General features: G+C 53.7%; 2 protein-coding genes across 6 annotated transcripts; one reads left to right on the plus strand and one right to left on the minus strand.

Annotated features, from left to right (window-relative positions):
* Positions 1-179: 179 nt before the first annotated feature.
* Positions 180-6,232, plus strand: EIF1AD (eukaryotic translation initiation factor 1A domain containing). Of its 4 annotated transcripts, none has more exons than XM_005305504.4 (7): positions 198-439; positions 1,416-1,508; positions 2,203-2,373; positions 2,952-3,060; positions 3,313-3,421; positions 5,060-5,110; positions 5,463-6,232. In XM_005305504.4, the coding sequence occupies exons 3-7, from the start codon at positions 2,287-2,289 to the stop codon at positions 5,632-5,634; spliced, it is 528 nt and encodes a 175-aa protein (XP_005305561.1). In that variant the 5' UTR covers positions 198-439; positions 1,416-1,508; positions 2,203-2,286; the 3' UTR covers positions 5,635-6,232. The 4 variants fall into 4 exon arrangements, with proteins under 4 accessions (XP_005305563.1, XP_005305561.1, XP_005305562.1 ...); XM_005305505.4 differs by having other exon boundaries at positions 5,466-6,232; XM_005305506.4 differs by lacking the exon at positions 5,060-5,110 and having other exon boundaries at positions 180-439.
* A 424-nt stretch (positions 6,233-6,656) lies between these two features.
* On the minus strand, positions 6,657-25,400 carry SART1 (spliceosome associated factor 1, recruiter of U4/U6.U5 tri-snRNP). Of its 2 annotated transcripts, none has more exons than XM_005305502.4 (20): positions 24,932-25,400; positions 23,571-23,625; positions 22,488-22,543; positions 20,219-20,345; positions 19,189-19,294; positions 17,807-17,884; positions 16,176-16,275; positions 14,956-15,098; positions 13,582-13,788; positions 12,245-12,366; positions 11,983-12,131; positions 11,527-11,657; positions 10,919-11,089; positions 10,156-10,266; positions 9,848-9,935; positions 9,253-9,343; positions 8,554-8,689; positions 8,133-8,222; positions 7,441-7,562; positions 6,657-7,157 (listed from the first exon to the last, which is right to left on the minus strand). In XM_005305502.4, the coding sequence occupies exons 1-20, from the start codon at positions 25,293-25,295 to the stop codon at positions 7,139-7,141; spliced, it is 2,466 nt and encodes an 821-aa protein (XP_005305559.2). In that variant the 5' UTR covers positions 25,296-25,400; the 3' UTR covers positions 6,657-7,138. The 2 variants fall into 2 exon arrangements, with proteins under 2 accessions (XP_005305559.2, XP_005305558.2); XM_005305501.4 differs by having other exon boundaries at positions 10,919-11,092; positions 24,932-25,398.
* Positions 25,401-25,672: the final 272 nt, after the last annotated feature.

Below are 25,672 nucleotides of genomic sequence, written 5' to 3' on the forward strand. Positions count from 1 at the left end.
CCACATTTTTAACCATAGAGTACAGGGTCACTCTTTCTAGGCTACATCCGCTCTATGAGTCCTGACAGCCCTAGCGCCCTCCTAGGGACGCTCCAGCCACATTTGAACCACAGAGTTCAGAATCTACACTCTAGCCAGTTGAAAACTCGATGGTACCCACTAATCCTTCCGCCGGGAGTAACCAATGGGCGGGGGCCAGGCTCTGACGCCACCTGTTGTCGGTGGGGCTGGCCCGTAACAACCCTTCCATCCCATAATAACGCCCCCGGGCTGCCCCGTGCGTTAGCTGGGCCGGGAGGGGATCAGGGGATACCGGAGCAGGGCGAGGAGGCGCCCGGAAGTGGGTCAGGAGCCGGAAGCGAGCGGAACACCCGGAAGTGGAGTGGGGGAGCTCAGGAGGCGGAAGCGGTTGACTCGACTCAGTCCCATGTGGAGAGAGGTAGGGACGGGAGGCTCCAGCGGAGGCAGTGGGGAGGCGGCAGGGCCAACCCCCGTCCTGGGGAGAGGGGGAGGCGGCAGAGACACACACACCAGCTTTCTCCCCCCCGGGTGTTAGGGCAACAGGAAACCCCCCCGCCCCCAAGGGGCGCCCCCCCCCCCGGTGACATGGAATAGCCCTGGAGGGGACCTGGTCCTCGCGTCTGGGCGAGGAGATGGAGAATCAAATGGGACTAATCTCTGCGATGGGGGAGGGGGTAGGACTCCTGGGTTCCAGCCCAGCTCTGGGAGATGTGTGTTGGTGGGGGTCTAATGCTTAGGGCAGGGCTGGAATGAATCTCAGCATGGACTGATGATGCAGGCATTATCCCCAACTTTTTAAGTGAGGGAAACTGAGTCACGGAGGTGACTCATTCACTCGACCCCATTCGTCTGTCTCTGACTGCAAGGGAACCATAACAGGGATATGGCACAAAGTGGCTGGATCAACCTCTTCTTGGTTCCCATGGTCGCTGTGGGGTCTTTGCTTCATTCTCTGATGTGGATGAGATTTTATCTGGGAAGCTGATTCAGCCCTGAAGAATTAATCTCCCTCATGCAATCATCAGCAGAATTGCTGGCAATCTTTCCATGGCCCAGTGGGATGGTGTATTCAATTGGCACTCAAAATGCCTGGGATCTATTCAGTGTTATGCTCCATCTCTGCCTCACTTTCACCTCCCACCGTTTGCCCTGTATTGTCCCTTCCCCTCCCTGTGCCCCAGTTCCCTATTGATGATCCTGACCTCATGTTAAAGCACTTTGAGATTCACGGCTAAAACATTCTCAGTGGAATTATTACTACGGGAGACAATGTGAGGAGCCTGGCCTGGAATTTTCCAGCAGAATGGAGGAATCTCGGAGCTGCCTCATTCCCTGAGTGAGGGAGTCTCAGTCCATTTCCATGAGCCACAGAGTTGTCTTTGTTCCTCTTCCAGTGTGTCCAATGCTGGTGGATGCCTCGAGGACTGAATTCAGTGCTGGATCCTCAACTATCAGAGACGGACAGCCTCTTTTTATCCCCCAAACAGGTACCTTGCAGGTAGTGGTGCTGCTGGCTTCCTGGGAGAGCAGACAATCTCTGCCCCATCCTGGGGGGAGTAGAGAAAGTAGATGGGGCATCTCTAGTAACCTTTTCTGATAACCTAAGATCAAGGGGACATCCTTGATGGATAGGCAGTGTGGTGTAGTGGGGAGGGCGCTGGCCAGGGATCCAGAGCTGCCTGGGTTCTGTTCAGCCCCCTCCATAACCCTTCTCGCTGTGCCTCATTTTCTCCTGCCCTTTGTCTATTTAGACTGCAAGCTCCTCAGTGCAGGGACTGTCTCTCACTTTGTGTCTATGCAGTGCCTGACACAATGGGGCCTTGATCTCAGTTAAGTGGCTGGCAGGCACTCTGTGCCTACACATGGTACTGGGTGCTGTACAGACCCTGATGCCATCATGCCTGGCGGTACACAGACACTTAGTGAGAAGCAGTCCCTGCCCCAAAGAGCTTGTACTCTATCTAGACAAAGGGTCTGTGAGGGGGGGAGGGAAAACTGAGGCACTGAGTGGTAAAAGGACTTGCCCAAAGTCAGCAACAGAGCTTGCAACAGAACCCAGATTTCCTGGCTCCCAGCCCAGTGCCCTTCTCACTGGGGAACTCTTTGCCTTTAGAAGCTTATTTGATGTTGGGAAGACGCAACAAGAATCTTCTCTCTCTACTGTTCCTTCTCTCCTTATAGCCTTCCAGAGCACGTGTGCCTTCCAGCCATTCAGCACTTCACCCGCCCAGCAGGGATCCTGTCCCTGAGGGCTAACGCACCAGGATGTCCCAAGCAACCAAACGCAAGCATGTGGTGAAAGAGGTGTTGGAGGAATACGTGGTGCCATCTCCTCAACAGCAGATTGTCCGGGTGAGAGAGGGAGCAACCCTGCTTAGCTGGGCTCCACTGGGACCTTGGGGGTTTTCACTTTCCTTTGCAGCATGGGGTGTGGGTTGCTTGCGGGGAGCATCTGGGCATGTCTCATCTCAGCACTTCCCTGCCATCATATCCCTTGAGCACTGGTGAGCTCCTTGCTTCAGAGGAAGGCAAGAAAACCCCCGAATATATCTGTCCAATTGTGCATTGGGGAAGAAAATCCCTTCATGCTGGCTGAAGGCAACTGCAGTCCAATCTCATGCTTCAGGGCTTCAGCCAGTCATTGTCTTGCTGGGTAAGCAGACCAGGTGGAGTGTGAGCCATCTGAAAACCCTACCTGGGCAGAAGATTTCAAGGCCAAAATTGGAGTCTGATCATCTAGTCTGAACTCCTGCATAAGTCAGGCCATGGAATACCCCCCCCCACAGCCATTCCTGCATGCAGCCCAGCTCTGGTGGTTGAGCTAGAGCATCACTTTGAGACAAGCCCTAATCTGTAGGTGCTCAGTGCTGGAAAATCCACTCCCTCGGGAAGCAGCTTCTGTGGTTAATCCCCTTTGTTCCTTCTGCCAGGTCCTGGGGACCCCAGGAAACAACCTCCATGAGGTGGAAACAGCCGAAGGGACTAGATTCTTAGTGAGCATGCCCACAAAATTCCGCAAGAACATCTGGATCAAACGAGGTGAGTACAGTGCAGCTGGGTTCATGGCACCTCTTGAGGGGAAAGGCCCCATATCCCACCTCCCGTGGGCACAGATTGGAATCCTCACCCCAAAAGAGGAAGAAGCAGCTCTGTGTCCCATTCCCTGCCCACCAGTCCCCCCATTCTGGGGCTAGATGAGAGCTGGCACTCCCTAGAGGGGAAAGGCTCTGTATCCCATTCCCCATCTCCTAAACCAGCCAAACTCCCCACTCTGTCCCTCTATCATTGCAGGTGACTTTCTGCTGGTGGACCCCATCGAAGAGGGCGAGAAGGTGAAGGCTGAGATCAACTTTGTGTTGTACAAGGACCATGTGCGGTACCTAAAGAAAGAAGGGCTCTGGTAGGAGTTGGAGGCGTGGGGGAGGATGCGTGTGTGTGTGTGATGAGCCATGAGCTCCCAGACTCCCTGCTCTTGCCCCTCTAGCACCAAGGTGCTGGAGAAAAGAGTTATTGGGGATTGGCCCAGGCCTGAGTGTCCCTCCTGAAGCTGAGATTTCATCATCTGGTCCCTTCTGCTCTTTACATCCCTCCCTGAGCCTTGCTGCTTCCCCTCAGCAGTGCCCAGGTGTCACCAGCCCTGCCTGGGCTGTCAAGAGCAAGGTCCATCTTGTAGGAAGAGGAGCCTGCAGGACATCTTCCCCCCTCTGAAGCAAGTGGGCCAGTCTTGGGGAATCTAGAAAGCTCCCAGCCTCCCTGGCATAGATTTACTCATGACACTCAGCATGGAATCCCAGTGCCTCTTGCTGTGGAATTTCTCCTCACAGCCCTGCCCAGTAAGGAAGGATTAGCCCCGTTTTACAGATGAGGAAACTGAGGCACAAGATACACACAGCAACTCGTCCAAGGGCAGTAGCAGAACCAGGAACTGGACCCTGCTCTGCCCCATGCTGGGCTAGTGGCCCTAGACCACCCTAATGGAGAATCCACCCCAGCCCTGGATAAGCTGTTCCAAGGACTAGTTTCCTTCACTGCTCAATTTGGGCTTCAGTTCTGAGCCTAGGGTTGATTCCCACCACTCGTGAGCTGTAGGAATAGAAGCAGAGCAGTTAGCTCCATGGGCATTGGATGCAGATGGGGTGGTAGTTCTCCAGCAGGGGGCCCGTTGCTTTGGCAGCAGATGCTGTTTATAATCAGTTTGGGGCTGCTGTGATCTTGTCTCAAGAAGAATGTTGATAAATTGGAGGGGGCAGAGAAGAGCCACAAGAATATAAGGATTGGTGACAGACTCCAGAGCTCAATCTTAGCTTAAGGGGTGACTTGAGCCCCATCTATATGTACCTGCAGGGGGAACAGACATTTGACAATAGGCTCTACAATCTAACAGACAAACATTGAACAAGAGCCAATGGTTGGAAATTGAAGTTAGACACATGCAGATTGGAAAGCAGAGGGTTCATTGGAACAACTGACCAAAGGCTGTGGTGGATTCAACAGTGCTGACAGTTTTTAAATCCAGCTCAGAGGTGATTTGGAAAGACTTGATGTAGTTTGAATAGAAATTAATTCAGAGCAGTCCTAGAGCCTGTTGTACAGGAGTCAGATTAGATGATCCCTTTTCTGGCCACCTGACCTAGGACTCCTTAACATGAGGGAGGTAGGGATGGAGTAAAGGAAGTTTCCCTCTACAAAACTTTTGAAAACTAACTTGGCCAAAACCAAGTCTCAGGTTCTAGTTTAACTGAAAAACTGGGAAAAACTGTCAAATGAGGTTTTGCCACCAGTTTGGGTTTTGATGCAAAGTAGTTTGTCTGTCGATTGCGTTGGTGGGAAAATCAGTCTGTGCTGGGGTTACTAGTGGCCCCTTTTGCACAGCAGGGGCTGTGTTGGCTGAAGCAGTCCCATGCCCTGGGCAGGGGCTGGAGTGGAGAGGAAAGGCCCCATATCCCATTCCCTGCAGTCCTCCCTAGAAGGGAAATGTCAGAGCCATTGTCTCAAAGCCAGGGCTGTTCTATCATCTCATGCCTTTTCCCCCCCACAGGCCTGAGGCCTTCTCTGACACTGCAGAAAGTCAGCCCAGCTCTGAGGCCAGGTGAGTGGGAAAGGAGGGGGATGGCTGCTTAACTGTCCAGGAATAAATTAGACTGGAAATTACATTTCCTCCCTATGAGGGAGGTTCTGGAACAGCCTCCCCAGGAGATGGGGGCAAATAGCCCAATGAGTTTACAGAGGAAACTGGATAAGGGTCTGTCTGGGATTCTATGACGGGGTGGCTGCGATAGCGGGGATGGGGCTAACTGGTCCAGAAGGTCCCTTCCAGTCCTAAGTAACCCAGGTCTCCAGTCTTAGGCTAGTGCCCCTATCAGGGGGCAGCTGCCCCAAGGAGGAAGCCAGGTGACGGCTAGGGCCACAGGCCTAGAACTGACAGCCACCCCTTTCTGCAGCAGGGAAGGGGAGCAAACGGCTGCCCGCTCCTCTGGGGAAGAGGACTCTGACGATGACAGTGACCTGTTTGTGAACACGAACAGACTGCGCTACGGCTGCACAGAGAGCGAGGACGACAGTGAGGAGGAGGCGGCAGCAGTGGCCAGTGACCAGGATGAGGAAGAAAAATAGCGACCCAGGGCAGGAAAGCTGATCTAGCCTCCTAAACACCTCATGCAGGAGGAGCCTGATCCAGCAGGAAGGAGACTGCTTTCTGGGGCCTGAACTCACATCCACCAGCCTGGGGAATGCTCCAGCTGGCTTGGAACTGCCTCAGTGCTGCCCCCTGCTGGGGACACATTTCTTCCCTCCATCACCTCTACTGTCTGAGCCATGAGTTGCTGCAGCATCCAGCTCACTAGAGATGAAGGTGCTGGGCCTGTTGTGCCTAATGCACGGTTATTTCACTGTTCACCCAGCCGACTCGGGGGGAAAGAGTGGCACTGCTCCTTGGGGCAGAGGGAAATGGGGTTCTAGGCAGCAGTGCTGCTTGAAGCTGTAAAGAGGGGCTGGGGAGGAGTAAAGTTATAGCAGCTGGGAGGCCTCATCGAAGATGGAGCAGCCCAGCGTCAGCATCCCTTAGCCCCTTTTAACGGGGGACTGGACTGTGCCCTCTGCTCTAATGCAGGCTCCTTGGGCAAAGCACTGGGTGCTGTCTGTCCTAGACACTATGGCTGTGTAATAAGCTGTCTCCCCTCTGCCTTATTCAATAAAGACTTTCCCACAGGCAGCCAGTCGGGTTGATTTGAAACTGCACAAGAATGAGCAGCCTGGTCCCGGGCCAGGTGGTACGCAGGGGCAGGTTCTGGGCTGCAGGGGGTGGCAGGTCGAACTCACTGCTATCCACACTGATCTGTGCAGAGTGAGGATATAGCTAACAGCCCATGGCTGCTCCTCCAGCCGAGACACGCCTCCCCCCACTGCAATGCTGGTGAGCAGTACAGCACAGTCACCCTGTTCAATAGAACTAGATGTTTGGCAGAGACAGGTCAGGCCTCCCTGGGACTAGGAAGTTGGTCTGGATAGTACTTGGGAGCCTCAGTCATGGGGCAGGGTGCTGTACAAACACAGCAAGAGCCAGGCCCTGTCCCCCAGGCTTACAGACTCACACCCTAGGAACTAGCATCTCCAGACAGGCAAGAACAGGGCCCAGCTCCCAGACAGGAATTGGTGCTTTTAATGAGTGATTTGGTTTGACATCAATACAAAAACAAGGTTTTGGTGCCAAGAGTCACAGCTTCTCAACTATATACACAGCCCTGCCCCTGCCTGTGGGGGCGAGGGCAGGTCAGCCTGTTTTGCATCCAAGACATCAAGAGTTGAAGGGAGAGTTTAACAAACTGCACCCCAGCATCTTACTTGGGCACAGGCAGGAGTCCCCTCTGTGGCACAGGGCAGAGTGACACTACTCCAGCAGATGCTGAGAGGTGGAAGCCACTAGAGGGAGCACTACCATGGGAGGTCCTCCCACCTTGACTTCACAACTTGTAGGTATATGGTGAGAGGAGGGCAGGACTGGACCATTTTCCCCAGGAGAGTAGAGACTCTCCACCCTCAGAACCCAGGATGCACATGGTCAGACCAGATGGGAACTGACAGGCAGGCGGCATCTGCTTCCAGGATCAGTGCTGGCAGTTCACTTGGTGATGGTGTTTCTGTTGAAGCAAGGAGAGAGGGGACATGAGTGAAGGCCCAGGATCCAGGGGATGCTTCCCAGGAGCACTCAAGGCAGGGGGAAGGGGTCATTCCTAACAGGGGTACTGGCTACAAAAGAGGCCGTGCACTCCTAGATTAGCCCCATTAGACTAGGGCATGGTTCTCCCAATACTCCCTTCCCAACCACCTGCCTGGGGATTTTAGGCCCCAGGCCCTGGCTTCCCAACACCGGCGAGGTCAGACAGACCAACCCCATGACAAGTGGGAGGACGGGGTACTTACGCGTTCATGCTCTTGCCGCTGCCGCTCAGCACAATGTAAGGCGTCTTCTGGGCCTTCTGCTTCTCCTGCAGCAGTGCCACCGTGCCCAGGGGTGTGTCGCTGGAGCTCATCTTCTTCAGCAGCTTAGGGGGGGAGAGAAGAGCCTGAGTCAGTACAGCCCCCTGCAGACTTTCACCAGCTCAACTGTGAGCCCAGGCTACCAGCCCAGCCCATCCCATCCCACCTGCACCCCGGGATCCGCACCCAGTGCTGGGACACAGCCACCAGGGGGGTGTAGGGGCTGTTCCCAGGCCATCATACAGCAAAGGAAAAACTCCCCTAGTCCAGTTTAATGCCCCCTGCTGTTTAGAGGAGACAGTTAACTTAAAGAGGGATTTGGCCAGGAGCCCAGGCTTAACAGCCTGACTAAGGACGGAGCAAAACTATTGATGACTGCAAATAATCAGCACTTTTCTGATGCAGAAGCAGCAGCACAGCGCCCCCTAGTGAGGCACTGGAGACAGCGCTGACCACAATGGGAGCGCTGACCACCCTGTGCTGCTCCTGTGTCCCCCTAGGCCCTCCTCAGGTTTCCCATCCATGCCTGACCGCTTGGCCAACAGGATGAAGCTAGACCTGCCCCCACAGCCGCCCCTCTTGCAGCATCCTGAAGGCTCTGCCCATGGGGAGCTCCAGCCATGTCACCCACTCACCGCCTCCTCATCCAACTTCTTCATCCTCCTCTCTGTCTTCATCTTCCCGGAGCCCTTCCCATGGAAGCGGTGAGAGAGCTGCCGGAAGGCCTGGGGAGAGAGCACACAGAGTGGGGGTCAGCACTGACTGTCAGCCCCACCCGGGGGCCTCCTGCCACCCACTCAACACAGCACGAGGGCTGGGGAACCCCCAACGCCCTTCCCCATCTGTCTGTGGCAGCAGGGAGAGCAGGGGATCCCTGCCACAGAACTCCCCCTTCACCATCACAGCTCCCAACCAACCTTCCCACCCCCTGAGAAACAGCCTCCTTTCACCATCACAGTCGCTCCCCATGGGGGGGAATGGAGGGGAGAGACATGGCTGCATCACCGCTGCCCCTCCCCTCCCCTGGCTCACGCCCCACATGTCCCTTCCCACTACCTCCTTTGGTGTCAGCTTGCGACCCGTCTCGTCCACATATTCAATCTTGACATCAGGCTTGTAGCCATCCTTCTCCTTGAAGTCCTGGGTGAAGCCCCGGTACTCCTCCCGCCGGCTGTACTTGTCATCAATGGCCCTGCAGGAGCCCAACCCCGAAGGTTAGTTTGGGGAGGGGAGGGGGGGGGAGGAGTGTTCTCCCTGCAGTCACTGCTGATCCCAGTGTGGTGCTAGGGGATGCTGTCTTGAACGAGATGCCAAAATCAGGGTTTTTAGCCCTTGGCCACTAATGATCCCCTGGCACTCAGGGGCCTTTCAATGGCATGAGACTTGGGCCCAGGTCTACGATAAAGGGGGGGAATGGGTGTTACTGGGGGTGCATGACCAGTGTCCACATCACCCAAACCACCAGCACAATAACTGCCCCCTTATTGCCAGTCTCCACTGTGAGACCATGGGCATTCTTCTGGGGTTGGGGAAACCAGCCATGGGGCAGGGCACTGACAGCACCTATTCTGGCAGCAGATCTTGTGGCACCCACTCCAGGCCGCTCTCGTGGTGGCAAGTGCTACAGCCATGGCTAGCACAGTGGGGCTTTAGCTCAGGCAAGAGGCCCAGGCGCCAAGACCCAGAGGTGACAGATCCGACTCCAGCTACTGATGATCTACCCCGGGGCTTTGCCTGCCCCACAAGGCCACTTACATCTTATCCTCGATGCAGTACACAGCTGAGGGCAGTGACTTGTTGGGGGCCTTCACCCTGGCCACCTTCTGCACTGTCGTCTCCAGCAGGCCTGCAGTGAACAGAAGAGGCATGGATCAGGCCCTGCCCAAGGGCAGTGAGTGCTCTGGGAAGCTCCCCCCCCCCAAACACCAGCCCCAGAGATCTCAGAGCTGCTGGATCACACAGGGAGAAAGGGACTTTCAGGGGCAGCATGGACTAATGGGCAGGGCAGTAGACTGGGACTCAGGACTCCTAGGCTCTGTTCCTAGCTATGACACACCTTGGGCACATCAGTTCCCCTCTCAAGGGCTCTGTCCCCCTCCCACCCTTTGTTGGGACTGCCTCACTGACTGTTCAGTGCCCAGCGACAGGGGCTGCAATCTCTGTAGATCCTGCCTTACTACAAATTAAACAAAGTTCACTCCAGTCACTAAGTACCAGGGAGGGTTTTCAGAGAGGCAATGAGGAGTCCAGCCCTGTCGTGAACAGGGAGCCAGGACTGGGAGCACAACAGGTAAGCATGGGAACCCAAGAGGATTCTGGGACAGGGGCTCATCCTGAGTTCCCCACTTACCTTTGTTCTGGCAAAGCAAGAGGGCAGCAGCTAGGCCCCGGTTCACTATGGGCTCCTCGTCCAGAATGGTGGTGGAGGATGCTGAGAACTGCAAAGGGAGGAGACAGGTTCAGGGCTTTGGACCCATCTGTTTAGAGTCCCCTGCAATGCCAGCCTTGGGCTCCACTCCCACAGCTCTGCAGTGCCCCTCAATCCTGACTTGCAGCCCCTCAGGGTTCATTGTGTTATACTGGGGTGTGAGTTGGGGGAAGCTATGAATGCAGTGACTCCTATCCCCACCCACATACCCCTTCCCCAATTGTACTCACATCCTGCTGCTGTTTCTCCTCATCTAGGTTGACCGTGCTCCAGCCGATGTTCTCTTCGCCATCGGAGTCTGACCCTCCATTTCCTGACCTCTCATCATCCCGTTCAAAGTCCTGAAAGCAGAAGAGAGGCCATCCGGGGCATCAGCATGGGGACACCCCAGCTGCGTGGCTTAGTGGGGCTAGGATCACTGCAGAACATTTGCCCCCAGCTAGAGCCCAGAGCCCCAAAACAGAAGCACTTCTGCCACCGCAGTGCCTCCTGGGAGTGGTAGTTTGGTTGCTTCACATGCCCATTTCCCTTTATAGGCCAGACTACATCTCCCAGGATGCCCCATGGCCAAAGACTCCAATGATGTAGTGCTGTTCTGCACCAGAGGAAAGACCATGGTGTAGGATGTAAACTTTAGTCTGTCCAGGAAGCCCGCCCATAAAGGAAAATGGGAGCATGAGACACCTGGACCAAAACTCCTGTAAGGCACCATGGCAACATATCTGAATCAACCCCCAACCACTACTATCCCAGCCCTGGACTCTCCTCAAACCCACCCAGCTGTGCTGGTGCCGATCAGTCTCAACCCACAGACCGCTGCTATTGCAGTCCTGGGCTCTTCTCCCCCGCCACACACTGGCAGTGTCCCATAATTCTGACCCACAGCCCTCTGCTCCTGCTAGTTCTGCTGATGCCCCTCCATCTGGGGCAAGTGTCTTCCAGCCCAGTCCACTCTGGGGAAAAGGGGTGGGAAGAATCCCCAGGAAGCCGCACCATGAGCTCCTCCTGGTCCTCACGGTTGCCGGCCAGCCCATAAGTGGGGATCTCGCCCAGTGTGCGGCAGAACTCCGAGGTGGCATTGAAGACTATTGCTCCTTTCCTCTCTAGCTCCTCGTCATCCTCCCGGCTACGGCGCGTCTCCAGTTTCTTGACGATCTCAATGACCTGCTTTGGGAGCAAGAGGGCTGGGTTAGACAGCAGCTGGGTGCTAACAAGGCTGGGGGCTCACGCGCTGAATCAAGGATCACTAGGAGCCCCCAGAATCAGGGCAGCCCCAGCAGGGCAGCTGGACCTGTGTTCAGGGGAAGGGTGTGACTGGGCACCACACGCTCTGTTCTGGGGTGGGCGGTTCAATCAAGGAGCAGTGGAGGCCAAATGCATCCATCCATAGAACAGGGTGACCCCAGGATCCTCTCCCTGGCTCTGGGAGAAAAGTGGGGTCTAGGGGTTAATGATTCCTGGGTTCCCACACTAGGAGCCAGGATTCCTGGGCTCTCTCTCTGATTCCATTCTATTCAATATGGTTATAAGGCTCAGACGGCCTCCCAGACCAATATCAAAACCCCCCACCCTGATTCCCCCCAGAGACCAGGCCTCCTCACCTTCTCCCCACTCTCCTTCAGTTGCTGCATCTGCCGGAGTTTACGGCCCTTCTCCAGCTGCTTCTGCAGCTCCTGCTCCGCCTCGTCCTCCTCCAGGGCAACTGGGGATTTGGACACCTTCTCAGCCTCCTCTGCAGGGAAAGAAACATGGGGAGGGAATCAGCAACAAGTATCCCAAGGGGTCTTTGCTTCAATAGGGTGGAGCATCAGGCCAGACACTGGAAGCTTTGGGTAAGAAGTAAGGCTCCCAGGGCCCCTGACACACTAACCAGTGCTCCTCAACTTTTTTGATACCAGGGACCGGCTTTGCTGCCTTCCTAAACTGTCAGGGGGATCTCAGGGACCAGCATCAGTCCACAGACTGGTTGTTGAGAAACACTCCTGTAACCCACTAGACCCCACTCTCCTCCTAGAGTAGTGGAAAGAACCCTGGAATCCTGGCTCCCAGCCCCTCACCATCGCTGCTGATTTCCATGTTCTCTACCCGGGTGTCATCTGACTGGGATGGCAGGTCTGCAGGCTGGTTCACATTCTGTTCCATGTCCCCTTCCTCCTCTTCCTCCTCCTCCTTCTTCCTGTGAGCCCTCCTCCCTCGGCCCCGTAACCTGTGGGGAGAGAGAAGTTGGTTAGCACATGAGCCAATCCCCCACAACCCTCTTGGTCTCTCCACCCACAGGACTAGACTCCCATGCCTGCCCCCCCCCCCCCCCCGGGTTACCGGGAGCCAAAGTCGCTCTGCTTTGTCTCATTGCCCAGGGGCAGCAGATCATCAGCTTTCACTGGCTTCTCCTTCTTCCGCAGCTTCTTCACCCGCCGTTTGGTCTTCTTGAAGGTGATGTTCTGCAGGGAGAGACCAGACGAGTCAGTGAGGCACAGCCCCTATCCCTCATCCACACAGCAGGGTCCTGGCCTGGTGTGTGGCACTTTGTCCCCAATCCCCATGAGCACCCAGAGCCCAGCACCTTGCCAACCACCCCCTCACACATCTACCCAGAAGCACCTGGGGCTCTGCACCACCCCCCACTCCCCCCCCCCCCCCCCCGCATCTGTACCTAGAACCACAAGTGCAGGCGCATGGCCTGTGGCGCCACCCCTTAACACACACACACATGAGCAACTGGGACATGGGACTGCCTTTAACCCACCAGGCCAGGGGGTGGCTAGAACCCAGCTCTCCATTCCAGTCCCCGCAAGGCCACAGGGAGTCTGGTCTTGTGAGACGAGGTCAGTATCCAACCCCGCATTGCAAATGTTCTCCGTGTATGGGAGGCAGCACCATCTTGGGATTAGGAGCCAGGACTCCTGGGTTCTAGTCCCAGCTCTGCCGCTAATCTTGGGGTCAGTCCCATCTCCTCTATGCCTCAGCCCTATCTTTTGTCTAATCAGACTAAGCTCTCTGGGGCAGGGACTGTCTCTCTGTGCATGAGAGGGGGTCCTGATCTCAGTTTGGGGGCTCTGTGCGTTGCCTGGTGCACAGTGGGGTCCTGATCTCAGTCAGGTGCTTTGCAGCACCCAGGATACAATCCCCCTCCAGGTGCTACTGTAACAGACATAACAGCATTAGACACAGCTTCACAGAGTTTAAAGATTATCTAGTCTGGGCTTTGTACAGCACCACCAGGGAATTTCACCCAGTTCCCCCAAATTAAACCAAAAGACTTTAGACTATAACATTTCATCCCTCAGGAGACTAATCTGTTGTGAACCCCACACAGAGTAGGAAAGACCAAGGGGCTTCCACTGCCCAAGGCCCCTGCATCATCACGGAATAGATGAGGTAAGACATGCCCAGCAGATGATCCCTGCCCCATGCTGCAAAGGAGATGAAAACCCTTAAGGTCCCTGCCAATCTGACCTTGGTCTAATTCCTTCCCAATCCCAGATCTGGCCATCAGCTGGACCCTGAGCATCTGGGCAAAGCCCATCAGCCTGGCAACTACAGAGGATTCTGTGGACCAAGTTAGAGCCTGGCTCGCCCCGCATCCCACTACTGCGGTAGGGAGCTGGATCCTGGAATAAATGAGGAGCAGGTGCTAGTGTAGGAGGCCTTCTTACCATCTCCTCTGGGGTGAAGTACTCCGAGGCCAGGTGCAGACCAGGCATGTCTAGGCTCTGGGCCTGGCTGCGCAGACTATCGCGGACTTGCTGCAGCTCCCGCTCCCATGAGCCATCTGCCATGCCACCCGAGTCCAGCTTGAAGGATTTCTTCTTCTCCCCTTCGATCTCCTCGTCATACTTGGACAGGACGTTCTTGTGCTTGTACTGGGGGTGGGGGGAGACAGCATGTGAGCCTCCAGCACAGAGACCTCCCCCCAGCAGCCAACCCTCCAGGGTCAGGCAGCACAAGGCATTCCAGCAGGAACACAAGAGGGGAATCAGAATGCCAGGGTTTGCGGCTCATGAGCTGCCCAGGTCTTCCCCATCACTGCTCATTCTGGCTTCCACTCGGTATGTCCTGTCCTTTGCTGATTGGCTGTTTCCTGTAACTCCCTCCCATGCCCCCAATTCATGTCCTCTGCCTTCCTTGGTCTGGTTAGCTATACTGCTTCCAATCCCACAAGCAACCCACCCCCGCTTAAACAAACCATGGCACCTCTCCGCTTTTCATACATCCATAGAGTTTAAGTCCAGAAGGGACCATTAGAGCATCTACTCTGACTTCCTGTCTATCACAGGCCAGACAGTTTCATCCAGTTCCCCCTGGATTGAGCCCAAAATCTGGTGTTTGGCGAAAGCCTCTCCCAGTAAGGCCTCCAGTCTGGATTTGAGGCTATTAAGAGAGCACTATTTAGCTTATTCCATGTTTGGAGCATTGCCTGCCACCACTGGGGGCCCCTGCCCCCTGATCTCAGCCATGAGGCAGATCACAGAGCCTGCAGTGGCAGCCCCTACGCCCGACTGTTGGGCAAAGACTAGTCACAGCACTGACTACAATGCCCTTCCCCACCCCATACAGATGCTCCACACCTCTCAGGATCAGGGTTTGAACGACAATCCCTATGGACAAAGCTAGTCCATAATCCTGGCCTCCATTGCCAGCCAGGAATGCAACCACTGAATAGGTCAGCACTCAGACTAACCTACATGAAGGACTCTTCCCAGGCAGGCCAGGAAATGCTCTGCACGCTAATGGCATGGCCCTTTAAAGCCACCGTACTGCTGTAACCCGAGAACCCTGATGCCCATGGGCCTGGATTGAAGTAGGTTAGAGAATAGTGTTAAGTCACAGCCACCAATCATGGGGGGAGGGTTTCCTAGTAGCTTGATTATAGGAGGTGGCTTTAGGTCACCTATGACCACATTTCATGGCTACCTTTAGCCCAATGACTCCGGACACGGACACACACACACGGACCTGGGCCCATTTTAAACTACAGGAGGAGGCCTGAAAACCAGTGTAGCCTGCCCTTATCCCCATGCTGCCCTTACAATGGCCATGTCATCCACGCTCTCCTCCTCCTCATAGGGCCTGTACTCTGGCTTCTTCTTCCGCAGCTCCACGTTCTTCTTCGCTTTCTCCTTGTCCACTATATTGACGTTCACCAGGACATCGTCCTCCTCCTGCAGGACGCCTGGGGGACAAGACACCATCACCATCACTTTACAGCCCCGGCTAGGCCCCAGCCACAGTGCTCTCAGCGCTACAGCTAACGACCATGGCCCGTTACTGGCCAGCAGGAACAAGAGTCGGTAACAACATCACCACTTCCCTCTCCTTTAGCTTGCAAAGTGCTTTACATCTGGCATTTAATCCTGCACCACGCCCCAGAGAGGCTCCAAAGAGGGAAACCGAGGCCCAACACATCTAAGCGACTTGCCAGAGTTCAGTCAGTGGCAGCACCCATGGTAGTGCCCAGGAGCTCTAGTCACTGATCAGGACCCCTGTGCTAGGCACTGTACAAACAGAGAGCTGCCGGTCTAAGTATCTCCTGACTTTCCAGTCATCCTGCTCTAGCCACTGGGTCTCACTCCCTCCCACTTCTAGTACGATTATAGGAAACTGCAGCGAATCATTAGTGGCTCAGCACCTGCTGTACTGGCGGCAGGAATAGTATGCTGATAAATGCATTCCCCAGCCAAAGGGCTTCTTGCACAGTGAGTGTAACACCGAGTTTGATGGAGTCCTGCCTTCTGAAACCTGTACAAAACCTGCCCCTTGCTGCCCAGACTCCAGAATATCCACCATTATCTCCATTCAGTGAATAGAGGCAGTGCGGCCTAGCGGGCAGGGCACTGGATTGCGAGTTAGATATTTGGGTTCTAATCCCTGCCAGGTGACCTTGGCCAAGGCCCTTTCCCTCTCCGTGCCTGTTTCCCCTCCCACCCTTTGCCTGTTTACACTGTGAGCTCTGAGGCAGGGACTACTTGAGGGCAGGGTCTATGCAGCACCTGGTATAACTGTATTGGTTGATATCACACCCACCCACCCACCCAATTCTACCAGTACATAATCTGTGTGTAGAACCTGTGAGCAATTCCACTAACAGTTCTTTTTTCAGGGATTTGTACAGGCAGGCCAGAAAACAAACTCAGATCTTATAGCAGGGAGTGGGGAAGGCCCTAGTGGTAGCCATGTCGTCCCAATACAGACAGCATGATCATTACCCCACTTCCACGCTGAGGGGTGCAAGGGAAGTCCCTTTGGTTACCTTTGTCTTTGAGGGTCAGAATAACGGTCTTTCCTTCCTCGAAGGAATCGATGGTGTGTTCCACTGTCAGGCCCTGCAGATCCCGGGAGCTGTAGTGATCCTGGAGATAGAGGAAGATCCAATAGGAGAGCATCAGGCTGCAGGAAGTCAGCTTGAGAGGAGAAAGCGCAAATGGTCCCCCAAGCCAGAACTCAGGCACAGCCACCCATCCCCCAGTGGACAGTAGAGTCATAGATTATAGAGCCAGAAGAGACCACTGTGATCATCTCGTCTGACCTCCTGTAAAACCCAGGCCATATGACAGCCCTGAGTTAATTCCAGGTTGAACCAGAGCAGATCTGCTAGAAAAACATCCAACCTTGATATAAAAATTGCCAGTGATGGAGAATCCACCACAGCCCTTGAAGTTCTTCCAACAATTAACTGGGGGAAAAATTGCTTATTTCTAGTCTGAATTTGTCTAGCTTCAGCTTCCAGCCATTGGCTTGTCAAATCTTTGATAATGGAGGGCTCTTCAACCTACCAGACAAATTTCTGTCCCCTACTTAGGTCCTTAGACTGGGATCAAACTGCTACTTTTTGTTAATTTTTTTGTTAAGTTAACTAGACTGAGCTTCAGGTGTGTCTCACTCTAAGACAAGGTTCCAATCCTTTAATAAAGCTCGTGGCTCTTCTCTGCACCCTCTCTGGTTCATCAATGTCCTTCTGGATCTGTGCACACCAGAACTGGACACAAGAGCCAGCGGCCAAGCACTGTATGGTTTCAGCTTTGTACAGAGGCTAGAGAAGCAGGTTTCAGATCAGATGCCTGGAATTGGGGGACTTGCAGTTTCTACCCTAAAGCAATGCTAGGCTGCATGGGGAAGCCACCGCTGCAGCACTCACAGTCCAGTTCACTCTAGAGTAACTGCAACACTAGTGAAATCGACAGAGTTGCACTGAGGTAAGGGAGCGACGCTGGCCTGGATCAGGGCCATAGCACACGGAGTCCTGGATAGTCTCCAGAAAAGCCATTGTGAGAATGGAGACATCAATACTACTGCATCTTCAATAAGCAAACATGGCCAGACCTCCATCCCAGCACACTCCAGACGTGTACAGGGGAGACCCCTTCTTTCTCCGGGGGCACTAGGATCCATGCAGCACTCCCCACCCATCAGCCATGTATGCTACAGGGAGAGAAACTGCAGGGAGAAGCCAGCCAGAGACAAACTGGAAGGAGCAGAGTCAGCTGACGCTCAGACCATAATACACTATTTTGTACTGATTTGAAGGAACTTCTCTGCCCTGCACTGACGGGGGTTTGCTCCACCCTGCTCCCTTCTGTCTCTTCACTTCAGACTTGCTCCACAGCTTCCCCTCCTACCCTCACTACCCTGCCCCCTCTCCCCATTTCCTTTCCCCTCCCAGGAACAGCAATCATTCTCTTTGTGGCCATGGCATGGTTCACTCTGCTTCTGCATTCTACCCCTTTCCCCCAACTGTGTCTGTCCCCACCATTTAGCGTATAAGCTCCTCGGGGCAGGGACTCTGTTTGTACAGGGTCTAGTACAATGGGGCCCTTCTCGTGGTTGGTCCCTAGGCACTGCTGAGGCATTTGCACTCTGCCAGCAGCTCCAGGTTGGTCTCACCTTCTTCTTCTGCCCAAACTCCTCTTCGACAAGACTGCTGATGCCGAATTCCTGGTCCATCTCTTCAAGGAGTTTGGCCTGAATTTAACAAAATAGAAACAATTCTGATGCTTTTAAAATTAATCGCAGTCACAAAGGACATATTAAGATATAGGGTCTAGTGCAGAGGTCCTCAAAGAGAGGGCATGGCTGGAAGTGGGCCAGCCTCCACAAGGGCGAGGAGGGAACGCCATTCAGCCCCTCCCCGCTCTGCTCCAGTCCCACCCCAGCCGCATCCCCAGCTCCCGTCCCCAGCCTCGACGCAGCTCCAATCCCAACCCCACGACAGCCCCCAGCTCGGCCATGGCTCAGTTCCCAGGGCCGAAGCTGGGGGCAAGGCCGAGAGCGGAGCCACACCTGGCCACAGGCCCGGCTGCCGGCCCTCACAACAGCCCAGCTGTGGCTCCGCTCTCACCCCCAGCTCAGTCTTATTCCTGGCCCCAGACCCACCCCCAGCCTTGGCTCCCTTACCCATCTGCCCCCCAACCCCTGAGCCGTGGCCCTGCTTCCAGCCCCAGCAGGGTGCGACCCTCAAAAGTTTGGGGACTGCTGGTCTAGTGGCCAAAAGTTGGGGGGATGGCTGGGAGCCAGGACATATACGTTCCTTCCCCAGCACTAAGAGGGTGTAGAGTCTAGCGGTTAGAGCTAGGGGGCGGGACATTAGGACTCCTGGTTTCTATTAGCCACTGAGCATGGTCTAGTGGTCAGAACAGAGGCATGTGTGGGGGAGAGAACCAGAACTCCTGGCCCAAACTTGCCATTTAATCCATTTGTACCCGCATCACTTTCTCTACGTCTGGTTCCTTGATATTGGTTGGGGACCTGCACAGTGCCTGGCATGATGCCCCCTTCTGGCTGGGGTCTGTAGGCACTACCATAATACATCTAAACAACACAAGGGCTAAGTCTGGCTGCTATCTACACCTTCCGACCTCTGTAGCAAGCTCAGAGCTCAATAGGAGCTGCTAAGCTGAACAGTATTACTTCCAAAGCATACAGCAAGCCATCAGCACAGGCCCAGTCCAACACAACACCCCCTTGCATGCAGTACCAGGCCAGCAAATGTCTGCTCTCGCATCAGCCGGCCCAGAATACCAGCCACCATGCAACACTCTGCCATACGCGGCAAATTACAGCCTTAATTCCTTATCGCAGAGGCAACCAGAGAGCTGGCACAGCTGAGAGCAGGGCAGATGGCACCAACTGCTGGGATAAGGATTGAACATGCTTTACTACTGGACTGAAGACAAGGGCAGCTGGGTACATGTCACACATGGCGCTAGTGTTCCCAATGAGGCACCCATGCAGCTCAGATGCTCCGGAGACTCCAGGACTATACTAACCCTCTTCTCAGCCAGCTCCTTCTCAACCTGCAGCTTCCGGCTCCTCTCGATCCAGGCAGCTGTGTCATCCAGCCAGGGGTCATCCTCTCCCAGAGACTTGATTTTCCTGAAAGGGGGGGAACAGAGGCAGAAGCTAGCAGGAAAGAAGGCTATTCTGCCTTGGAGAGCTCCCCACCACCTCCTCCTCCTCCCTGGAGCCCTTTGGATACTTGAAATGACCAGAAGCTCAAATGCATTCCCTGTCCTCAGGAAAAGCATTGGTAGTTCAGTGGTAGAATTCTTGTGTCTGCCCCATGGGAGACCTGGATTCAAATTCTGGTCAATGCAGAGCCAATGTTTTAGAGAGGGATGGAAGAAGGAGAGAAGGGAAGGATGGTTCAGTTGTCAGGTTACTAGCCCAGGACTTGGGAGACCCAAGTTCCTTTCCCAACTCTATCAGACTTCTTGCCTGACCTTACGTCAGTCACTAAAGCTACCCAGTGACTAAGTTACCCCATTCCAGAACTGACTGTATTAACTACACTGTATACTCTTCTTCTCCATTGAAACATCCAATTCCTCTTGGAATCCAGCTAAATTCTCAACTTTAATATCCTGTGTCAATGAGTTCTGCAGGCTACTTCTGACCAGAAGGGCCCAGGTCTGACCACAGTATAACACAAGCCATAGGACTGCCCTGAAGTAATTCCTAGTTGAACTAGATCAGATCTCTTAGAAAAATACCTAATCTTGATTTAAACACGACCAGTGACAGAGAACCCCCACAGCCCTTGGTCAGTTGTTCCAAGGGTTAATTAGCCTCACTAGTAAAAATGTGTGCCCTTCTCAATGACACATCTTGAGCAAAGCGGTCATTAGCCCAGGCTGTTAGATCCAGACATCCCAGGTTCAACTCCTGTTGCCAAACAGTTACATCCTTATATTTGTATAAAGCTTGAGGTCAGAGCAAGGGGCAGTGCGTGCAGACACTGCATCACACTCAAAAGTAATGGGGTCAAGCACCGACAAAGCAAACAGGGTGGGGGGTTACCCTAATTTCTGGTTGAGAAGCCGCTTCTCCTTAGCTGCTGCTAGCTTCTCCCGGATCTCCTCCCTCTGCTTCAGCACAATGGGGTTGATCACCTCAGCTGCCACAGGGTCCTCCTTACTGCCCACTTCTGCAGAGGAAAACACATAAGACAGAGGAGCTGCAGCTGAAGGAGCCAGACAAGTACAGTATATACTCGTTCATAAGCCAAATAGTTTTGGTAAAAAAGTGACGCATCAAAGAGCAGGGGTCGGCTTATAAACGGGTCTACACCAAAATTTGACGATTTTAAACTCTATGGAATCATTGAACTGAATATCTAATACATTGTCATTTTGTTTACCTGGAGCATCTGCAGGCATGGAGCCCCTCAGCCCAATTGGCTGGGAATAACGAACTGCGGCCACAGGGAGGTGAGGGGCTCCATGCCTGCAGACGCTCCAAGTAAACAAAACATCCCAACCCGCCAGCGGCTTACCCTGACGGCCGGAAGCCAAAGTTGGCCAACCCCTGAAATATAGGGTCAGCTTATAAACGAACAGGCTAATGAATGAGTATATACGGATATGTTACTGCCCCCCTCGCCACTTGCATTCCTCCTGTTAGTGCTTGGCTGGAGAACAGAATAGCACAGGCATCAACTGAATGCCTTGATCAGCTGGGAGAGGGCATGGGGGGAGTCTTACCACATCTGATCATGGGATGGGCCTGATGTCTTTTCCCCTTGGCCAGAGCAAGAGCCCTGCTCCCTGTGGAGGGAGCAGCAGTGGGAACTGGCAGACGTTGGGTCCGGGGAGGAAGGAGACCACCACGCTCTAAAGGGCTGCTCAGCAGGGGGTCCGCATGTTTCAGCAGCTTGGCCCAGGACAGTCCGTATGCAGACACTATGTGGTGACACTACATGGCGCAACCTAGGCGTCAGAGAGGCCAGGAGAACCACGGGGTCTGTCCGTGTCCACCAGCCTTGATAAACACCACTGCCAAGACCTGCTCTTCTCTACCAGGAAGGGGCGCTATAGCCACTGAGCCCTCCTACATCCTCCAGTTCTGCTTGTCCTGCCACCATGCCTAGTGCAGAAATGCATGCTGGGATGGAGTCCCTAGGACCCTCAGCTGGCAGAGGGCAGAATTTTCAAAATCATGGAGCACTGCCTTAATCCTGCTCCTCCGGGCTTCCATAGGGGTTTGCCAGGCCAACACTGAGTGTTCTTGGAACAATCCACCCAGAGCATCTTGATGCCTGATGAAGAGAAGAATTCAGATGGAAGCTGTGGAGAGTTTCAGCCAGACCTCATTTTGAAGGACAGACCCGGGTTCGAGTCCCTGCTGTGTCACAGACCCCTTGTGTGACCTCAGGCAAGTCACTTAGGCCATGTCTACACTACAGACTTCTGTCAGCCAGGGGTCAGATTAGGTGTGACTTGTGACTGACAAGAGCTGTGCAGGCAACCGCCTTTAGTGTAGGTGTAGCTATACAGACAAATCTGCACTTTGAGGTGTTTCGTTTTGGGGAGATAGGCTTACTAGACCAGAGCAATGCCAGTACTACTCAGTCACATGCTTCACCGGCATAGTATACTGATATTTTTATGGTGGTATAGCGCTCCTAGCACAGACATGGCCTCTGTCTTTCATTTCTTCATCTGTACAACAGGGTATTAGCATTGTCTACCTCTCCAAGGAGCTGTGTGGATAAATACATTAAAGGCTGAGGGGCTCAAATGCTACAGAGATAGGGGCCAGGTAAGTACACACAAAAACAGTGTTATTTGTACAGCGCCCAGCACAATGGGGTTTTGGTCCATGACTGGGGCTTCTTGGGTTCTACTGCAATGAGAAAAATACTTAATGGGTTCAAAAAGTTTAAGGCCAGAAGGGACCATTAGTCATCTAGCCTGGCCTCCTGTAAGGCACATGTCAGAGAATTTCAGCTAAATACCCCTATATTGAACCCAATAACTTGCTAGACCAAAACGCTTCAGTCCTCAGGAGACACTTATGTGCCCCATGCAGGGAACAGGAGAGACTTGGGCGACCCCAGTACCCACGGGCCCTGCAATGGCAGGAAACCGATGAGAGATGAGGGGTGGGGCACAGGAACAAGGACCCTCCAGCAAAGACCCCCAGCGCAATACATCAAAGAGGGGGAACACTAAGATGGCAAAATACCAGAGACCCCACATTTTTGTGCCATTCCTACAAAGGGATGTTAAAGCCTTAAGTACAAAGTGGTTTGGGTTTTTGTTGTAATTAACGTGAAAGCCAAACTTACCCTTTTTGATGGCATTGACTTCCAAAGGCTTCAGCCCAAGTTTAGCTCGGAGTTTACTGCAGATAGGAAGAAACATGGGGTTATGTGGCATAACCATCAGAAATACACAGCCTACAAGAGCAGGACTCATTTAGAGCACAGAGAAAAGATTCTCCAGTGGTTCAGACATTAGTGTGGGACTCAGGACACCTGGATTCAATTCCATCCCTGTCCTGTGTGACACTGGACAAGTCAGTCGCTCTGTGTCTCAGTTTTCCAATCTGTAAAATGGGGATAATATCACTTCACCACCTCATAGGGGAGTTGTGAGGATAGATACATCAATGATTAGGAAGCTACAGTAATGGGCGGAGGGAAATAAGTACCTAAGCTTTGTTCTATGTTTGCACAGCACCTAGTCCAATGCGGTGCTGGTTCCTGACTGTGGTTCCTGGACACCACTGGAACACAAGTGATAAAATCCAAGGCTGAGGCATAGCTGCCGAGTTCTCATTAGTGGAAATTAGGCATACAAATCCCCTACCTGGGGACTACACCTTGACAGTGGGAAAGCTTGTGCATCCAGTGACCCTGAGAGCTTTGCTGGCAGCTCCTGCCAAGGCGACCCAAGATCTCTCAAGTTCCTAGTCCAGTGCTCTGCCCACTAGACCATGCTGCCTTCCCTCATAAAAAAAGATTACAGAAACACAACAAGGTAAACAGTCAAGCAAACAGCACGACAGACAGGATTGCAGAGCCTTGTTCATGCCCTAAGCAATGTCTGATGGACTGCAAAGATTTCTGATTGAGTCATCTTTGTGCATCTCAGACCAACTCCCCATTCATTTCTTTCCAGATTCCCAAAAGAGCCAGGGGGTTCTCAGTGCCAACTAATTAGAGAAATAAATTACAGAGCCCACAGTTCCCACACACAAAATTAAAGCCACTTACCCTTTCTGTATCTCAATTTCTGCACCTGTAAACCGGGGATAAAAGTGTCGTCCAACCTCAGAGGGTGGAATAAATGCATTCGGTGCTCGGACACAATGGGAAGTGGTGGGGAGGGAGGGCACATAATTACATTAGATATAGCATCTCACTTACTTGGTCTCTTCAATGCTGAGAGAAGCATCCCCCGAGCTGGCCTTTGAGCTGGCAGCTGTTTAGAGATAAGTCAGGAAGATGTTTGTAAACAAGACAAAAGTAGCAGAGTCCTTGTTTTCATAGATTTTAAGGCCAGAAGGGTCCACTCTGATCAACTGGTTTGATTTCCTGCTTAGCACATGCCAGAGACCACCACCCAGCTAAGATATGCTTTTTATAATGAACAGTGCTGTGAACACACACACACACACCTTACAGGGACCGGAAAATTTAGCTTGGTTCCTTTGGCCTTGCCCATTAGCTGGAATGAAGATCCCGCAGATGGAGCCAAGCTAGTTATTCTGTTGACAAGACAGAACAGGTTCCAGCTCACACTATTGTGGAGTGTCAGTGAGGTCAATGGCTAGATACCATGTCATGACAGAATATGGTACCATAAAACAGGATGTGCTAGACAGATGCAGCCAGAAAGTGACTCATGCAAATCACAGGCCACAACAGTTATTGTATAGAGTTATATATTAAGACACCTTTTCAGGGTACTTTATACATAGATGTCTCATGATCAACAAAGGAAGCCCCTTCACAACAGGTCTGTCTTGACCTCATCTGCTCCAAAAAACCTTTCATGACTTCTTTATGAGCAATTACAAGCACATGCATGCTCACTCCCCAGGATGGGCCATGAGCTTACTTCCTTACTTTACTCTGATCTCTCACTCCCCTTCTCCATCAAACTCCCCCAATAAGTCAGCAAGTCAACCTTCCCTAAACCTCATGCCCCTGCCTCCTCCAGGACAGCACCTGCAGCTTCCTCTTCTTCCAACCCATGAGACATGTCACATCCCCCTCACCTATCAGAGATTATAACTCCTCATCTCTAGCCCCTAACAAATTCAGGCCCTCTGACCTCCAAAGTTAATGACCCAATGCCAGAACACAGAAGGACCCACACGCTCTCTAATCCCTCACTGAGTCCCTTCCCAACACGGGGCTCCCATAACTTCTCCCCTAGCAGCCAGTCCCCCCCTAAACCCTCATAGCCAACTCAACCCCGCATAGCCAGCTCTAAACCTCCAAAGCACTGTAAAGCACTACTAACCAAGACTAATCAACTCTGTCCTTTCCCTTAGCTCATTAGCCACATCAATCGCTCCCCCTCCCCCACCCGATAGCTCCTCTCTCCAAATCTCATAGCCACACCCCACTCTGACCTATACCCCTCCTGCACCCCCTATTTCTTTCCGTCTGACCTCTTCAGCCCTTCCACTCTTAGCCACCAGTGGCTCCCCAAACCCCTCCCCCTCAAACCACCACCTCTACCCTTTAGGCCCCTTCCCCGAAACTCCTCGGGCTCTGACCTGCCTCGTATCCCTCGTCGCGCTTCTCCCGCTTGATCCGCCTGGTCCCCTCGGACTCCTGGGCGCCCCTGTCCCCGGCCCGGCCATGACTGCCCCGTGCCGCCGCGGCCGCCTCCTCTCCCCCACTCCTCCGGCTGCTCCGCTCCCCGCGGCTCCGGCTGCGCTTCCCTCGCCGCTCGCCGGACCCGCCGCTCCGGTGCTTGTGCTTCTTGTGCTCCCGGTGCCGGGAGGAGGAAGAGGGGGCGGTGGGGGGCGGCGGCGGCTGCAGCTGTTGTTGTTGTTGCTGCTGCTGCTGCTGCTGCTCCTCAGAGCCCCCGGGGCTCCCGGTCTCCCCCCGCTCCCGGTGCTTCTTCGAAGAGCCCATGGAGACGCAAAATGGCACCGACGCAACACGAAACTTCCGGGGTTGGCGCCGCTGAGCTTCCAGGTCATTACACGCTAGTTTGAGTTCATTCCGCACTACTTCCGGCTAATGCATACGCCATTTCCTGTTTCTCTACACGCTACTTCTGGTTTGGTATATCACTTCCTGTTTCCCAATAATCGAATTCCTGGTTACCCACGCGTCACTTCCTGTTTACAAGACTACCACCTCCGGGTCACCCCTACACACTTCCTGTTTGCCTGGGGCTGCCGCAGCTAGTTGCTCTTTGCCCCTAGCCTGACGGATGTGCCGTTACGATTGGAGCGGGCGGCGGCGGCGGCATAGTTCTTACCAGGGGAGCCGAGTGACACGGGCTG

Source organism: Chrysemys picta, chromosome 7, assembly GCF_011386835.1.
Source record: "Chrysemys picta bellii isolate R12L10 chromosome 7, ASM1138683v2, whole genome shotgun sequence".
Taxonomy (NCBI): Eukaryota; Metazoa; Chordata; order Testudines; family Emydidae; genus Chrysemys; species Chrysemys picta.

Bases quoted from the DNA above. Each gene is read 5' to 3' on its own strand.
- EIF1AD (XM_005305504.4), top strand. From the start codon at position 2,287: ATGTCCCAAGCAACCAAACGCAAGCATGTGGTGAAAGAGGTGTTGGAG. The intron at 3,061-3,312 runs GTGAGTACAGTG...CTATCATTGCAG, and splicing joins GAACATCTGGATCAAACGAG to GTGACTTTCTGCTGGTGGAC. The intron at 3,422-5,059 runs GTAGGAGTTGGA...TCCCCCCCACAG, and splicing joins CTAAAGAAAGAAGGGCTCTG to GCCTGAGGCCTTCTCTGACA.
- SART1 (XM_005305501.4), bottom strand. From the start codon at position 25,295: ATGGGCTCTTCGAAGAAGCACCGGGAGCGGGGGGAGACCGGGAGCCCC. The intron at 12,132-12,244 runs GTAACCCGGGGG...CTCTCCCCACAG, and splicing joins CAGAGCGACTTTGGCTCCCG to GTTACGGGGCCGAGGGAGGA. The intron at 9,344-9,847 runs GTAAGTGGGGAA...TGTTCACTGCAG, and splicing joins CTTGCTTTGCCAGAACAAAG to GCCTGCTGGAGACGACAGTG.